We start from the raw sequence: 18,619 nt of genomic DNA on the forward strand, positions 1-18,619 counted from the left end.
GCATATATAGGTGTAGATAGTGCTCATTGTTGTAAGGTATGATTCCAGCCTCAGAGGTGTATTGTAAGTAAAAGCAGTTGCTATTCTATGAAACCAGTTCCTGTTCACATAAGCAAGCATGGCATAATGCACTATATCATGACAGCATATAGCAAGATGAATTTAACACAAACTCAGGGCTCAGCACTACACCCCCAGGTTCCAAAGAAAACTCTTCACTCACCAATTAAGATTGTATTTCTCTTCCAGCAGTTCTGAGAACTGCGAGTGGCTACTTTTGTCTCTTATGGAAAACTTACTGGTCATAAATAGCATGCTCATGAAGAAATTGTTGGGCATCTTCAAAGCAAAGGGTATGGAATTTCAAAAGGAGGACCAAAAATTGCACACTAGAAAAATCAAATCAAATCAAAACCCTGAGTAAGAAAAACAAAGTGCTATGAAGCCTAAACTACCAGTGCTAAAGTTGTAAGTACTGGGTGAGTGGGTGTGATGGAAACGTCATCCTAGATGACTGACAACTTAAAGGAAAAAAAGTTTTTTTCATTTCCCCTTTTCTTTTACTTGGAAGGGGGCTACACCCACCAACAAGTGGCAAGAACAGTCCAGTTTGTATCACACAAATATATTGCTCACTGAATGATATAGGAAAAAAAAAAGTGCTACTGAAGAAACATGACGTARTCCATGTGAGATCAACATTGCTCAGTAGTGCTGCACCTCAGAGAGGCAGAGCGTTTGGCCTTGATCCATTAGAAAATAGGAAGTTGATCATGCAGGAGATTAATCATGATTTACACTTTCTCTGTAGACCAGAAAGCTGCTTAACTGCTTAAGAGAGGCTTTTGTATGTGGGTGTACTATATACCAAATTTAATACAAGCAGCAGGTACATATATGTGTTCAAATACTGCCACAGCATTAATAAAAGCATAATTCATAGTGAAACATCCCTATCATCCCCTTTGCATAAAGGCTCTCCTCGGGTATATTAATGCACTTGTTCAGGAATAAAAGCAACCACCTCCAGAAGAGGATGAGGTTTCCTCAAATAAAGCATCATTCCAGCTTGAACACTGAGTACTGTAATTTCATTTAAAACTTCTGCAGACACACACCTAAGTCTAGACCTGAAATTCTCATTCAGCTCTGTTTCTTATTTATAGAGCTCAGTGCCATAACTGTTGGTAAGGATGTCTTACCGGGAAAGATAGAATCTAACATGCCACATTTTTTTTTTTTTTTGCCCTAGTTGAATGTTTCTCTATGATAAAATTTTGTATGTGCATAAACTGATGCTTTACAATTGAGGGGACTTTAACCATAAATAGCACAGCTGGATCACATTCTCTCTTCAACATCATCTGTGTTCACATCTAAATGATTAAAATCTCTAACATATTCCAACATGGAATGTGTTATTGCATAATAGTACTAAAACCTGACCGAGGATTATAGAGCAAAGCTCTAAGCCGCTCTCAAGACCTTACTCATTAAAAAAGGTATTTCAGAGGCTGTTGACAAAATGGAAGATCTTGTCTAGCTGCAATTTACTTTAAGACAATAGTGAAAAAACTGAGAATAAGCGCAGAACTTTACCAATAAATATACTAATACAAAGTGTATCTTACAATAAATCTAACTTACCTCCATCCCAAGCAGCTTAAGGGCTTTCGGCTGAATATTAAAAACAGGAAAAGAAATTAATTAGATGGGAAATTAATCAAAAGATAACACATTTTAATTTYTTTACATGAGTTATTTATTACTAAACTTACTATTCTAAATAATCATACCATTAAACAACCTCTTAAGTGTATTTGCAATGGGGTAGAAAACATTTTGCATCCTGAAGTRAAATCATTTAATTCAGATGGAAGAGTTAAATGACTAATTCAGCCATTTATCATTTTAAGAATGAATATAATTGCATGATCACAAAAAGCTGGAAAAAGTACTTCCAATTAAAGATACTTTTTGTACATTCTATTCCCTTTATTATTAAATCTCTTGCATGTTTGCAACACCACCAGGTTGTACAACACTACTTATGTACTATATATTGGCTAGAGAATAGTTTATTTGGGCTTTGGCAGTTCTGATCATCTGAAATAACTGCTCTTCTCTAATTCGGGTAAGAAGCAATGGAGCTTCATTTCACTTTCAAGGTTGAACTAGATGAAAAAGCAGGTGATGAGAGAAAATCACTCCACTTGCCTAGAACTGAACTGAACCAAAGCACGCCCTGTGCTCCATTTTAGGACTGGGTCATGGCTATGAAAACCTTTACTGACACTGCAGGGGCTCAGTGGGATATGATTACATTCATAGTAGATCCTTACGGGACTCACTGCATCAGGTTCATAGCTCTTTATTCAAATTGAACCCTTTGCGATACCCAGGTTAAGGCTATTTTTGGTTATACTTAATTGATCAACTGGCCTGGTCTGATCAACAAAATTTACAGGGGCACTACAGTACTAACCAGAGCTTAAGGTAGGAATATGCAAATATGCAAACAGAGTTAGAAATGCTTGGATTGTAAGCTATTGAAATGGGACAAATTTCACTTCCAGAACAATGTACTTAATACCTTTTGTACCCTCTTATCATTTAAAATGCATTGGGCTATCAGGTACTACAGGTTGTTTTACACGTTTCTTACACGACTACACTACCAGAGTTTCAATTTCACTTTCATGCCATTTCTTTAGACCTGGACACACAGGGCTTCGCAAATAGGAAGTAACAGAGCAGAGGGTTACTTATTTTTATCAGTAGCCTGATGGTCACATCAAGCATTAACTCTCTTCCAGTTTTTTCTTACCCTCTTTGGTCCAAATAAGTTATTATAAAGAGTCCGAAAGCTYTTTCGGGTATAGTTGCAGCGATAAGCTCCACCCATGAGATATTCAAGTACAAGACCAATATCTATAAGGCTGATATGATAATCCGGTGGAAGATTTCCCTAACAAAGGAAACAAAATAAGACTTTAAGATAAGAAAACGTAACATACACTACATTGCCTGGCAAGACATACTACATCATGCTTACATTAGAATTTGGATAATATTATAGCTGATGGTCTCAGTATACCAGTATTTGTATTAAATAGCCTAATTCATATCGTGGACATTTTTAGGCCTTTTTAAATTATTGGCAGTGCTTACAGATGAGGACAAATTTTCAGTTTATGATTTACTCAAACAATATTCTGGTGTCCATACAAGACAGAGATGCTTAAAAGAGATTTTTTAATTTATATAATTGTGAATTTAAACAACACCTTACAAATCATCAATAAAGCCAGTACAAAAGTTGGTCCTGCTTAGCTTCATCATGAGTCACACATCCTGCATTGTATGGAAACTTATATCTCAACAGAATAACTATCTACAAAGTCAAGACTGCAACACAGAAGATTTGGGTTAATCAATCGGCAACCAAAAAATGAGGGGGAAAAGCAAATTTTCTAACTTCCACTGTCAGATCATTAAAAACTAGAGAGCTGCATTATCCCTTTGAGAGCCAGGAACTGACTACTGTGCTTCATTGTTCAAACTACAGCCCACAAAAACTGATTCCACAGCACTGCTGAGCAGGAGCTACAGTGAAGCAACTACATCCTAAGCAAACATCACCTCCATGTTAACCAAACCGAATCCCCGAGACTGCCGCTGAATGAGCCATGAAAATGCAATGAAAAGGACAAGAGAAGCAGACAGAGAAGAATGCAGAAGAGCATTAGAGACACTGGAAAAGACAAACACACCGAATGAGATAACAGATCAATATGAACTGTACATGAACACAGCACTGCAGAATTCCCACACTAAATCTTTCTGGAATAAAAGGGAGTTTTCCTTGCAAAAGGAATACAGATTGTTCTGTTTAAATTGTACTGAATAAAAGCCACAGAGTTTAAACAGAGCAAATATAACAAGTCTTATGAGGAACTTGTTCACATGTAATGAGCTTATTTGCATATAAAGGAAACAAATGAACAATACATTAAGGAGCTGTAGCAATGAAAAATAGAATCTTCTCCCAAGTAGAAGTAGCATTGCTTGGAAGATAAAATGACTAAGAAGATTCAAGGAAACAAACAAAAGGGAAAAATGTCTATGCTGGCAAGTGGGGATCCTGATAACCTAACACGCCTTACCTTTCATTTCTCCTTTGTATTGTTATGTTGAGGACTTGTAGAAAAGTAACAGTATCTAAATCTAGAACTACATATTACACTTCTAGCAGCTTAACTTTCCTCTCCTTAGCTTTTAAACTGCTAGCAATGCAATACAGTTAAACCCCAGTTAAACTGACACCACAGTTTGCCACAAGAAGTAATTTCACAGATACCATCTAATTTCAAATGTTTGCTTTCCTCCATGCTATGCTTGCTTTTATTGCTGACTCATACAATTAACATAATCATGCAAATGCAATGCAGCTGTTGGCTAGGCTTACCTTTTTAACATCTCTGACTAGCAAATGCAGCGTATTCGGTGGACCCAATCTCTGGAACAAAAATTATTCACTGATCATTAAAGCTTCATTTCTTAATATTTTTTTCACAAACAGGCTGTTTTTACTCTGTATGAATACTGTCCTAGACTACTGCCACTTAAATTGCAGAAACAATCCAGAGGAATTCATTGAGGCTTGAGTAGGGGAGAACTTGAACCAAAACGCACTGCTTTTCTATGGTATTGGGAAAATCCTTTTGCTTCTCTGAGCCACAAAGAAAAATAATACTTCGATGTGCTACAGCAAAAGTTGTTGCTTTATAAACACTTTCTAAATCCAAAATCATACTTCAATAATATTAAAGTATACATAAAAGAAAAGTAACTTAGATCAAAAGTAAATCTTCAGCATTAGTATTAAAATTTTACTATCTGATTTAATGTCCTTATTTTGCATTTTAAGTACATCATGGCATTTACATTATAARCCGTAGCAGCTTCTGAAGGTTGCTGTAGACTCAGTCATTAGCAAAGTGTACATTCATTAAGCCATTATGAGTTACAGCAATGGTCGCTCTACCACTATTCAACTTCTATGTACTGTCAAGGCTTACAGATGCTCAAAAACCATTTTTGTGGCATACATTGTAAGAAGAAAGKGTATCCCTGTTCTATACAATTGTAATAGATACTGCAGGAAATTCTTTCTGCAGGATATTCTTTCATTGTTTCTGCTCACTCACAGTATTATAAAGTTCTTCCAGTCGAGGGATAGTAAGGAAGTGCTGCATGTTCACTCCATTCTCAATGAGAAGCTTCACAAAGTCGACTCGATCTAGAACGAGGGCATCCAGCATAGCTTGCTCCAGGGAATTCACCTGAATTGCACAAAAGGGAGAGAGAAGAATAGGCAAACAGAGAAGTGCCTGGCCAGCCCTACGCATTTCTATTACTTAGGAAATTCCTAAATTCTCAAATATGCATTTATCTACAAGTGAAAACCAACTCAGGTATTGATGTTTCACTCATGTGCAGATGGTATTGCCTGGTGTAGTCTACAGATGGCAGATGAAGTACTGGTAGAGAACATTGACTGCGGCTTTGCTTTCAGTTATTTCATTTAGTAATTTATAACTAAGCCAGTCACACCATTCTTCATGTATTATGAGAAGAGATTGACTTGCTCAACATGATAGAAGCAAGTTAAAATGAAGAAAAAGTGTAAAATTTGAAAGTAAATTCACATAATTTACCCTGATATGTATCAGCTACTCAAATTGATGCCTAAAGGAGAAACAGCAAAATGTAATGCTGCAAGACTGAAGTCATCTTTGAAGAAACACCAGGACTAGGTAGGGTTTCCTGTCTCAAAGGCTGAAGAGCACCAGAACTGCTATGTAGATTTTTACTGCTGAGGCTATAGATATGTGCAAGGATGTTTTTTGCAGAATGGATATGTGCAAGGATGTTTTTTGCAGAATGGAAATGTGTATTTTCCCCTCTCTTTTTGTTTCCCATGCTGGTTTAGCCACTTGGACTCCGTGGAAGAAAATAGTTCACTCCTACTCAAAAAATAAAATTTGTCAAGTGGAATAAAAGCAAGAGTCTGGAAAAAATAAGTGAATTCTGATTAAAAATAATTATAAAACTGATGCCACACTTTTCACATTCCTATCATGATGTCTTTAAAAAACACAAAATGTCTCTGACCAGGAAACATAATTTGAGTACCCAGGAATAACCCAGCTCATATCTTAAGTTCATGTCATGGCAGACATAATGCCCTTTGGCTCATTGTGTAGGATTTTTAGGAACAAATAGTGTTCAGATATTTCAGTTTCTTAAATTGCTTTAAGGCTAAATCTCACCTCTGTAAATAGATAGAAAGCTATGGAGAAAAAAAGTAAAAAATGTTCAAAGAAGTCCTAAATAGTTACAATACAAATATTTTCATCTCACCCAGTTCAGAAGCTCAAGTTTTCTTGGATCTGTCTCTTCTTCTGGTTCTTCTTTTGCTTTTCCTCCCTTTTTCTTCCCTTTTCCTTTCCCTCTGGCTGCTTTAGTCTGAGGTGCTGGGGACTTCTTTTCCTTCTCAGGGGCTGTACCATCAGTAGCTGTAAGGCTTCCTATGGGCTATATTCAACAATGCACTAATATTAGAAATCTAGCTGATTATACAAACTTTTATTGAATACCCTCATATTGAACTCACTCCCCAATGACCATTGCTTGCAGTCTGCTTAGGATGATCACCTCCATAACTGTAAATAACTTTCCATGGACCAAGATATACCACTGCTTTAAAGCAATAATTGGCTTCAGTTGCCAATCGGTGCTCTGAATTTACTCATAATAATATGGAGAATGGAACATTTCCAACGAAATGTTTGGTAATAGTAATACTTTATATTATTTAAGATTGTTAAATACTCTTTATAAGCATTTTAATGGACTCTGAATATTGGAAACTTATTACTCCAAGTGAAGGAATGCTGCATTCGCAGCAGCATTTGTTGACTTTAAATTATACAGGTTTCTAGTGGAAATAAGCTCTACATTTTACATATAGCAGGTACATGAATAGTATTCTACTGAGTACCATTTTATTTTATAGTTTCAGGAAGTCAGAATTAAAAAAGAAAAAAATCCTTGTACCTCATTCTTAGAATCTCTTGCAGTCTAGTTTTCTTATGACACTGGCTCATGCAGTAAAGCACAACCCATCAACTCAGTGAGCCAAGAAGTGGTTTAAAGGGGTATTTTAGCTAATGTAAATGAACAAAAGTACTGTAGTTACCGCATTTCACTGCTGATTTTAAGTAGTGCAGCATCAAATTAATAATTTCAGAGAGAATATCCCATTTCAATACCTAAAGTTCTATTGTACATTCCTTTCTTCGTTCATTTGACACAGCCCTCCCTGCTGGATGCCTATTTTCAGCAATGGTTGCTTTTGGTCATCAGGATTTTCCCTCATTAATCCAAATCAAGATTTTTCACAGCTGAAATGAAGTGAGGCACTCAAATCCTTCAGAGCTCTGCTGTGAATCTCAGCCTGGCTGCGTACCTTAATAGGTAGCTAGGGAGAGTGTCAACCGAAAGCACTAAGTGCACACGGTGCATCACAAGTCAAGAAAATGTTAGTGGATCACACAGCTCACTGGGGGTGACCAGGGCTGCTCTTMTCCAGCAGAATGTGAGGTCAGAGATTATTTCCAATAAATGCATTTCCTGCTTCCAAATCTCATGAGGATTATTTAACRGGGTTATTTTTCTGCTTGTCACGAAATTGCTTTTCTAAAGCACGGAGARTTTAAATCATTGCTAATTCTTTTGTAAACAGAAATCTGAGCAAATTTCAAAACAAACAGGTTATCTTTAATAAACTGTAATTATTTAACCTAATATTCATGAAATATCCTACACGAGGCTGTGACAAAACAAAATGCAATACTGTTTCTGCTAATAAGAAAATCCAAGAAGTGAATATTTGACTGCTTATTTTAAATTATTTCCAAATAATATCACTAGGAAATCCTGTCTTACTGGCCAGTGATGTCCGAAGACAAAGATTTGGCTGCGTGCAATATCTACGCGATTCCAAGCCAAAGCCAAGCTTAGCTGATCTGGTGCAGATGCATTGGTACCTAAAGAGGAAGAGTACAACAAAGAAATCCATAGTTATTTGGTGTTTTATGCATGATGAAACAATCTTCGCAATTTACTAACTCCAAAAATTAGAAAACAGCAAGCCTGTATATCCATAGCCTATTATCATAATTCTATTACAAAGCAGCAAATTCATCAAATCAAATCTATCTTCCATTTGACCCTATACTTGTAATTTCAAAAAGGATTCTCCAGATTCTCTCCCTACTTCRCTAAAAGCTCCCACACTGACTTTACATTCCATGGCTAAAGGCAGACATTAAACCTTTCTTCCAAAAGATTCCTTAGCTTCTCTGGATGATCCTGCAGACGTGAATACAGTAATTCCTCTATTTACTCAGCATTAAGGTCTCCAGTATCTTCATATTGAGTCTGTATTTATTACTAAAAGCTGAACAAAGATGCTGTTTAAGCAAACAGCACAAAACTAAAAACAAAACAAAAAAATCTGATCCATTGGTCCTGAATTTTTCCCCTGAAGTTCTACTGGAGGTCAAAAAAGAACAAAAACCTGCAGTTACTCTTTTAATCTTCACATAATTTCCTCTAACTTTACTAATATGTGCCAGAGCTGCAATAAAATATGTCAAAATACCAAGCTTATAGCTGCTGCAATATTCCCATCCCACGGTTTCAGAGGAGGAAGGCCACACAAAAATTTAAATCTAGACTTTACATTTTGATCTGTTTTCAGTTTTTGACTTACCTTTGATCAAACTTAACCTGACTCTTTAACCAAGCATTTTCAGGTTGTTTAGATATAAAAAAACAAAAAAACAAAAAACAAAAAAAAAGGCTATAATATTAAGAATCAACCTCATTTAAAGAGGACTGTCTTACTGAGGTTAGTCTGTGCTTCCTTCCGAACTGCTTTTAAAACTCACCTTTGAGAAGAGCAGTTAAGATAGACATCTCAATGTCCTGTTGCCCTTCAGATCCCATACGAAATACAGTGATCTAGAGAAGAACATAAAAACAAACACACAGAATTAAACACATAAAAGAGAGACTAAGCACACAGACAGCAAAAAGAGCAGAGCAGTAAAGCCTGATAGGGCTTGAAATTTTTCAAGTTCTATGGTTTTCCTAAATTTATCTTTGAAATTTCAGAAAAACATTGAACAAACCATTTAATAATAAAGTTATCCTAAAAAAATCCTGCAGTAGTAGGTGACCAAGTTGATTAAATTCTTCAGTAAGTTTTCACACATGGAGCTAAGGTGGCCAAATTGATCATTTTCCAACTGTTCTATTACTTTCTGGAGGTAAAGGGAAATAACAATTTAGAAAGCGAAATGCCAGTTACTCAAGGTAATTCTCATAGTATTAATTTTATTGATTATCAACACATTTTTAAGTTATGTGGTGTCTTATACACTAGGAAGCAAAATATCAGAAACTATTAATAAAGTGATTATTTCTAATCACATTTGCTTAGTTCATTCCCTTACAAATCACTATCTTTAAAAGCAGAAACGTATGTGAAGTTTAGTCATACTTAGCTCACTCCACATTAAAGATGAATGACTCAGAAGCATATTAACCTAATACCCTCTGTTAATTAAATTAGTACTGAGTACAGAAAAAAAAAATCTTTATCTTTTGAAATAATTTATTCACAGCAGTAGCTAGAATTAGAACTGAGAATGGCAAATTTCCCAAAAGTTTAAAAAGGATTCTGCATGCAGGCAAAGATAATTGTTTTCCACTATTACTTTAGCAAAGAAAAGAACTTAAGAAAAAAACTATATCCATTTATAAGAAAGAAGACAAAATGATTAACGAATGCAAATCATAAGCCTGGCTATTTGGACAGTCTTACCTGACAACTTGAGCCACTACTGGTTAGACTCTGGTGTCTGGATTTTACTGAGAAAATCCTGTGTCCTGTCATAAGCATTTTAAATTTGAAACCATTTGACTAAGGCAGCTGTCTGCACTCAATCAATCCCTCTCGGAAGGCTGATTCTCTTACACTCAGTATCACACACTCTCTTATGACCTCTGATGAAGGCATATACATCAGCATGGACCTGATTTTGGCACCATAAAAATGTAAATATATCAGCAGTATGTTTAAAATAGCCAGTCAATCTATAGACTTTAGAGTCATTCAGTACAGCTTCATGTAATTATCTTGGCATGTGAATCACACTTCTGCATGTGTGAGAAAAGAAAAAAAAGAACACAGATGTGTGTCTATTTGATTGCACTACTGAGCTGCAGTGCAATAAAATACAGCATTTTTACCACCATTTTGTGGCATTCACAGCTGGACTAATCCTTAGAGAATTTAGTTTTGATGCAATTAAATATATATTGCAAAAAAAAAAAAAAAGAAATTGCATAATCTGTCTTTTATGAACCCAGGAACTAAGTAGTATCAAAAGCTGAACAAGGAATGGAGTTAAAACTTGATTGGCAGCTTCTCTTTCAGAAATCCCTCCAAATCAAAAGAGAATTTAGTGTCAGATGTGTTCACACCCTGGAAAGTAAAGTATTGGGATAAAGTGGGGGAGGAAGGGAGACACGATTAGGAAGAGGAGATTGCTATTATGCTAAACAGGAAACAGGAAATTATCCTTTAGCATTCAGGTATTTAATTCTCATCTTGAAACATACCAATATGTAAGCAAGCACTTCCTGAGCAGCTAAAATAAACATTAGAAAGTAGAAGGCATGAGCTAGACGCAGCATAAGCTCTGGCAAAAGACCAGCTTTTTGGAGAGCATGGTACATGTCCACCAATATCCTAGTGAAAGGGTGACACAGATTTCCATCCCGATCCTAGATCATTTCAAGTGTCACAGGACTCTTCCTCAAAGGGGCTGACAGATGCTGTGGTGATTAATGCCTAGAGCCACTGACCATGTTTGCTCATCCGGTCCTTGAAAGGAAGCAGCTTACATTAAAAATGTACTAGCACAAAACTTCATGTACAGATATGCAGTTCCTTTCCCTTCTCATCAATTCCATGCTGCCAAGTTCAGCTCTACACTCTATTATTCTAACTGGAGACCAAGTGACATTTCCATGGAGCTAATCCTTTATTCCTTACTGATACCAAGTCACTATGAAACCACATGAGACGTGAACAGAAATATGTATGTGCAAAATACTAGGACTATTAACTTTGTCAGCTCTATTTGTTAACTGGACCAAATTTTAGACTTTGATGCATATCTTAGTTGCACAAAAATTTACTGAAGAATGAATGTCATTTACAAAAGTAACAAATAGCAGCTGCTTCCCTTTTCATATAACAATACACCTGCCCTCATGATCAGGCTAGCTCAATGAACCAACTCTGAAGTAAAATAGAGCAGTAAGAGTTAAACTGCATTCATTTTTTTGCTCCAAGCCTGAAACTGGAAATGCAGACACTGGCAAATACCAAGAATAGTATTCTCTTGGTCAGTACAAAGCAAACACTCCAGGGAAAAGATTTCTATGTTTTTTCCTAGTGTTTCTCTGAAACAATAGCAGGTTATGATGAAGTACAGGCTTACCTTGTGCCAGTGCACAACTAAACAGCTACTTCTAGCAATCAAAAGAGTTGAAGAGAATGGACATACACCCCAGGGAATGTTGCATTCAAATTACTGATTTATTTAACATTTTAATGAAAAACTTGCACATTCTCTTTTGGGGATAGTAATTTGCAAAGATCAGAGTTTTGGGATTTGCATTTGCTAAGATGACTGGAGAAATAAAGTGCGGCTCCTGTGTAAAGAAAACATGCTTGGTTTCAAGGGAGCACAGAACATCAATTTCCTAAGAAGCTAAAAAAAATCCATATTTTCTCAGTTTCATAAGAAAATTTTCATCTATATTTCCAATAGTTTCCTTACTGCTGCTCATATTTAGGTGTCACCTCATTGATTACAGAATTAGGCATCAGAGAACAAAACTGCCCGACATTTCATGACTAAATTCTGTAGCAGGTTGGTTATCTCGCACCCTCCAGGTGGTTTGAGAAATCAATGGTAGTTGCCTCCTGTTATTATCTACAGAAATATGTAATTTCAGCAAATAAAGATATAAGCACCAGCTGTACCAATTGAAGGTGTAATTAAATAACTCCCTCTGAAACCAAAATAAATACATTATAATATTCATGTGTGTATAATACAGTAGCTTGAGATTTGTACAGAAAGAAACAGGATTTTACTAGGACTCAGGCAAGAGCTCATACTGACCAAAACTCATCAGCGCTTGTCAAATGAAAACAAACAAAGATTTATTTTGCCTGTAACAGCCCAGGTACAGCTCCAGTAAACACACTCTCTAAATAGTTTTTCCAGTGCACTTTGGAATATGGAAGACAGGTGGGAGCATGACTGAGTGGTACAGAACATAAAACAGGACTGAGAAAAGCCAGGATCATGCAGTGCCAGGTTCTTCAAGAACACTTCACATTTCAGTTTCTTTTGAGGGATTTGAACAGTTGATTTTATTGGAATAAAAACAATGTTAAACAGTAATGACATCAGAAAACAAGAACTGGGCCAATGCAACTGTGCTGCCCATGTTCCTAAGAAGCCTTTCTTCAATTACCTTTCCTCTACCTTTTGCATTTGGATCCTGTTCTTAATGTCTCTGCTTCAGTATTTTTGCCTTGCATAAGTCCATGGAAAAAGCTCCCATCAGCTTACACATGAAAAGAATTTGAAATTAAATTTAGGGGCTTTCTATAACAGAAAAAAAAACTAAGTCTATGCCTATAAATGAATGATTGTGTGAATTTGTTGAGCTACATGAAAAAGGTTCAACAGCAACACTTTTGAAAGCAGGATATGAAGTTTCCTCAGAGAAATGATCTGTATTAACCAATTCTAGGATACTTACAAGTTCCTTTTTTTTCATGCACTCCATAAGAATCATGAACAGCTGATGGGCTTGGTTCCTGCTGTAATTGAAAGTTTTCTGAATGGTCACTAGAAGCTGGTCCCTGAGGGATTCACTTATTATCCTAAAGAAAAAGAAGACATAAAAGAAGATATAGATGGGATCAACGTATTTTGCAAAGGCCTGCTGCTTAAGAAAATAAATAAATAAATACTTAAAAAGAACCAAAATCTTTGCATCCAGTACCCAACACACAAAAGTTGACTGACATCTGTTAGTAGAATTTTTTCCCCTTAGTTTGTTTTTATAAAGTTTTGACAAGTGCAAGGCATGAGGTTGCACACTGCCCCACCATTCCCTAAGACACAGCCTTAGTGATCATCTCAAAACCTTACCCCCCTTCTTCTGAGTACTTGTGTGCAAATGACAGAATATCAGATGCTCGTCCACTACCATCACAAATCACGACAGGAAGAGGAGGTTCTTCTCGCAGACACTCTAAGACAATGGAGATCACGTTAGGACCCCCTTCCACTATGAGCCCAACTACAGGGACACCTTGTCCTAGCCCTGTAAAAACAAACAAACAAAACAAGAACAAAGAATGGAAACAAAAGGAAATGTCATTGAATCTTTGTTTAAGAAATTGACATGCTATGTATGGACGTGATTTGGATGTGTTATAACATTACTTCAAACCAAAACAGAATGAAAACACRGAAAAAGTGGTGACAGTTTCTCAACCAGCTCAGGAAAGGCACCTGTATGATGTCTGACAGCCYTCCGAAGGAAAAGAAAGTAAGAGATTTCTCTGCCCTGGTTTTCACACCTGCTCCATCCTGTTTATTCATTCAGTGGTAAACTGTTTGCAGTCTCTTTCAATGTATCATGTCATAAGCTTGCTAATATAATTCTACCATTCATTAGCTTCATTAACTTCAGTGTTACTCAAATAGTTCCCAGCTACTGTCTCTTTGATATTGCAGTTCTTCATTGGTCACCTACGAGAAATCTTCAGTAAGATGATATGCACCTATGCTGCCTCCTGCATTGGGAATGTGCTCTCCTTATGGTGATGCTGAACGGCTGGTCGATGGAAGAGACGACAGCTGAGCATCCCTTTGCTGTCCCTGCCTCACTGTGATCTCCAGGCATAGGATGACAAAGGGAAGCCCRCAGGTCACACAGTCCCAGGAGCCTTGGTCACAAGATCACTTGGTGAAATGAAGGACAAAACATTACCCAAAGGCTGACTTCCATTCTATCAACCATATGCAAAAAGTGTGTCGTCTTTATGAAACACTGGTCATTTGAAAACTTGATTCAAGTGCTTCTGTTAGTGGGAATAGTCAGCCTTATATTTCATATATATAAGCATATTTCATAGCTTCAAACTTCCCTCCTCTCTGAAGAACAGGGGCACAGTGAACAGCAGAAGCTACCTAACATTCTCCTGTCAATATATACCAGCCCTGATGAGGAGGAGCCATAATGCACAGGCTGGTCTCTGGTGCCTCAAGACAACTTCTTAAGCTTCCTGGTAGACACAACACTCAAAGGCTTTACAGAATGCTTATCTTTTAAACTTCTAAAAATCTATGTTTGCAAGAAAGCTTTATAAAAAAAAGAAAAAGAAAAGGTCTTTCACATACAGAATATACTCAAAAGAATCATTAAGACTGCCCTAGAAAGCTGTTTTAGGAAGGCTGTAATGACTGGCAGAAATTGTGAAAGTGCACAAAATTCAAAATATGAAATCATGTGAAATCATTTTGATAATTGCTCYATTAATCACATTGATTTGAATTTATCTGGATTGAAGAAGTTTGAATATATTTAAAATGAAATAAATGCATATCAAAGAGAAACGACTATGTTAGTATAAGCACTTGGAAACAGAAATAGAGCTACATAGGATTCTAGTAAAGAGGAACTGTACAAAATGTCATCTACCTTGTGTGTTTACTGATGCTTATAAATTCTAGCTAGAAGTGAGCAAATTCTTTGCACATTCATTTCCTTAAACTCTTGCTGCTTGGAACCTTCTTCTCACTATTCCTCCTCACTATTTTTCTGCAACTTCTCTTCCTGCCTTTTTGTGATCTTGATTTTTCTGATTTTCCATGTAGCGTTTGCATCACTAAACAGATGGGCTTATGTTTAGTCGCATAGTCCTGATCAAATTCCTGCTAGAAGTACCTGGAAGAAGCCCCTGCTTTCAGTATCTCATAGCTATTTCAAGCCCCTCTCCCCTCCCTTCCTTCAACACATTATGTTTGACAATTCATCCCACTGTACTTACGTGTGTTAATTTTCTGGAGGGAAATGTGTTTTTCCAACTGCCGTCGTAATTTCACTTCAGCTCCATATTTACCTAGCGTACCGTTGTCTGCCAGAATGAAGTGTGTGTGGGAACTGTTGAGCACAGAGAGCTTACTTAGAGGGTTTGACATTGTTTGGTAAACCCGAGTTACCTGTCAAAAGGATAAATACACCTAGATTAGACCTGGGAGCAAGTCATGTGAAAATCTCCACAACTCTCAATATAAGCACATGCATTATGAGTAGAAACCAACCAGGCTTTTACAACCAAAAACATCAGAGAAGAGCAGAAATGGAGCTTGCCTTCATGTTCAAAATGAGCACTTCACAGCACTGTCTTMTCATTAGAGAATGACAGTCATATTCCTACACTCTCCTGCATGCTCCCATAGAAAGACACAACATTTATAAAACTCTCAGCATACCACAGTCAAGTTAGGACATAAAAGTTTTGTTTACCACAGAAAAGTCCCTACCATTCAAGCTAATGGAAATCTCAATAGTTCTATATTTATTTTTTGGCAATTGAGGGCATGCTCATACATTTGAATCATAGTTTTTCCTCAATAAATTGTTCAATTTCAGCTCTTATTTGGACACTGTGAAAATATTAATTCTACAGCTGGTATTACTAATTACACAAGAGTTTCCTTAAAGACTTACATCTTTTCCTATCAGATCTTCTTTGTTCTCTACAATGCCCCACGGTGCAATTCCTATGGCACAAATTCGTCCTCTGGATTTGGAAGAATGGTCTTTCAAGGCATCTCCCACATGCCGAATGACACCTATAGGTACAGTTAATTTAAATTAATTCTTGGTGCTTTTGAAATACGATTGAACAGCTAATTTTCTTCCAGCCTTTCACTGCGCTCTCTGGTTTTCTACGTTGTTATCATTTTACAACATTATTACTCAAGGCATACAAACATATACTTACATTTTGTAGTAACTGCATATAAATCTTACTGCCATTTCATGTGCTTCTCAATTCACTTAGAAAGACTTACCCAGTTACAGTGCACTCGGTACCATCTAATGGTGTCTTATTAATCATTAGCTATTGGTTCATGACTCAGTCACGTAGCCTGTCTGCGATTAATGTGAGTGAACGAATGCTAACCACTGAATTCCTAGGCAAACTACAAGAGCCCGTTATTACTTACCTGTACTGACGCCTCCAGTGAAAATCCAGGCTCCAGTGGTCATGGCAGCCTTGATTAGGCCTTTTCCAAATACTTGCTTTAACTTAGGTTGCAGTTCGAAGTTCTGGAGGCCTCCGTGGACAGAGATTAAAAGTTTGGGAAGTTCCAGTTGCCAGTCTTTCACCATCAGGTGCAGCAGAGAATCTGGCTTGGTGTCATATGACACACGGATATACTACAAAATTACGTGTAATATTAGCACTTCATCTTTCCTGTAAATTGCCCATTTATTGAACACTGAATGGTCATATTTAACATTCCATATTAAAGGAAGAGTTTTGCAATTATAATGTGCCTTTACTGCCTACAATTAGAAGAAACAGACTGAAACCTTTTACTTCGCTACTGAGAATTTGTCACTCACRTTATGGATAAGCTGTGTTTTAAAACACAACTTGCCTCCTGTCACCTTCAGAACAGACTGTGAACTGAAGCACTTATTACATATCTGTGCTGCTAGGAACTACTTATTTAAAAGGACAGAGAGGTGTTCTGTATGGTTCCTAAAACCTTGATTTGACTGCTAAAGAGATATAACAATCTAATTGCTGTTAATGTTCATTTTTTCTGCCTCCAAAATAATCGTTTTGATTCTTCCTATTTTTTTTCTTTGTTATCAAGACTTCTGTTAAAGCAATGGACTTTATAAAACAAGTCTAGTAGATATACCTATTTCTATTTCAGTGACCACCAATTTAAAAAAAAAAAAAAAAAAAAAAAAAAAAAAAAAGCACACAACCACACACACACAAATAAAACCCACCACCATTTCCACAAACTTCGGACAAGTGTTTGCAGATTTATTGGCAAAGAAACAAAGCCAGCTCTGGATCCCTTCCGAAGGGGGGCAGAGGAGAAAGGGGGGTTAACAGACACTAACTGAAATGAACCTGTGGCCACTGTAAGCGTCTCCTAAGCTGGTATTATTCCTCCCTCTCTCTCTCAGCATCTTGTCCACACCTTTCTAGGATGGTAAAAAGACCCACTTTGATTTCAATGCATTATGCATTAAGCAAGATGGAATCTTGACACATATCTGCTAACCTAGCACACCAGATTAATATGTTAGCATCGCCTATACTCCTTACCATGGCCTTATTTGAATGTCCCCCTCCTTGGAATTCAAGGTTTCCATAGGCATCAGTTGGGTATGTTTGGGTGTGCTTACTGACAGACCATTTTTCTGGCTGAGCTTCCACTTGCTTTGTTTCTTCACCATTTTTATGAGTTACACTTGGAGGAGGTGGAATATGTTGGTTAATAAGCTGGCCACAACAGCACCTGAAAGTTAAAAGGTGAAGTGACTGTGCACACAGTATGTTCAATATCTAATGATGATTAAAAACAAGACATAAATCAGAAATCTACATGTTCAGATTTTCAACCGTCTATGCATTGCCCCACGTGAATCACAGAAATACCTCTCCTAGGTGTCCTGTCTGTTGGGTTTGCCCACACATCAAAAATTTCATAATAATCTGGAGAGTATTTCTAGGCTGAAGAACAGGGGAAGGAGGAGGAAGGTGGAGCAGGAGCAATAGGTATTGCTTCTTACTCAGAGATGACAACCAACGTGTGACAAACTTACGTCATCCAAGCAAGTGAGATCACAATTTAGCTAGCCCATACAGTACAATAACATTAATATCTGGACAGAGAATTCCAGTCCTCCTGCCTGGTGTGGTTACTGCTAACGTCACACATCCCAAATGTTGAGGAATGGTATCATTTGCTTCATATATTATTCCTTCCTTGCTTTCAGGATTCTCTGTGAACATAAATAGCGATTTGCAAAGCTGGGAACTAACCATTTACTCCCACTGCTCAGCCTTATCTCTGCACGACACGTCCCACAGCTGTGTATAGACTGGGATCCAGACATGTCTTGTTTTTATTCCCTGTCAACTCCCCTTAATGACAAGCAGTAAGTCTGGSTCACAGTTTGACCCATCTAATCCCAAATCAACACCAATTTCTTCAGAATTTACCTTTTCTGTTGCATAATCAAAATGTTTCAAATGTTACCTGCCAGTGTCTTTGTTGTTAGCAATCACATAGATGCATTCTCTTTTTGAAAAGGTCTTCTCTATCCAAGCCTTCTGACCCTT

At 37.0% G+C, this 18,619-nt stretch overlaps 1 protein-coding gene across 1 annotated transcript in view; it reads right to left on the reverse strand.

Annotated features, from left to right (window-relative positions):
* TRPM1 (transient receptor potential cation channel subfamily M member 1) overlaps nucleotides 1-18,619 on the reverse strand; it is a 73,419-nt gene that overhangs the window by 17,375 nt on the left and 37,425 nt on the right. The window contains exons 2-15 of the mRNA XM_026052833.1: nucleotides 18,537-18,616; nucleotides 17,600-17,792; nucleotides 16,473-16,686; nucleotides 15,970-16,094; nucleotides 15,287-15,458; nucleotides 13,380-13,554; nucleotides 12,985-13,108; nucleotides 9,021-9,093; nucleotides 8,014-8,114; nucleotides 6,427-6,600; nucleotides 5,211-5,345; nucleotides 4,469-4,519; nucleotides 2,828-2,968; nucleotides 1,648-1,677 (exon numbers count right to left, since the gene is read on the reverse strand). Of these exons, the coding sequence (XP_025908618.1) occupies nucleotides 1,648-1,677; nucleotides 2,828-2,968; nucleotides 4,469-4,519; nucleotides 5,211-5,345; nucleotides 6,427-6,600; nucleotides 8,014-8,114; nucleotides 9,021-9,093; nucleotides 12,985-13,108; nucleotides 13,380-13,554; nucleotides 15,287-15,458; nucleotides 15,970-16,094; nucleotides 16,473-16,686; nucleotides 17,600-17,792; nucleotides 18,537-18,616 (1,788 nt within the window). The remainder of the gene's footprint in view (nucleotides 1-1,647; nucleotides 1,678-2,827; nucleotides 2,969-4,468; nucleotides 4,520-5,210; nucleotides 5,346-6,426; nucleotides 6,601-8,013; nucleotides 8,115-9,020; nucleotides 9,094-12,984; nucleotides 13,109-13,379; nucleotides 13,555-15,286; nucleotides 15,459-15,969; nucleotides 16,095-16,472; nucleotides 16,687-17,599; nucleotides 17,793-18,536; nucleotides 18,617-18,619) is intronic.

This window comes from Nothoprocta perdicaria, unplaced genomic scaffold (genome assembly GCF_003342845.1).
Source record: "Nothoprocta perdicaria isolate Ctin4 unplaced genomic scaffold, notPer1 scaffold_113, whole genome shotgun sequence".
NCBI classification, from domain to species: Eukaryota; Metazoa; Chordata; class Aves; order Tinamiformes; family Tinamidae; genus Nothoprocta; species Nothoprocta perdicaria.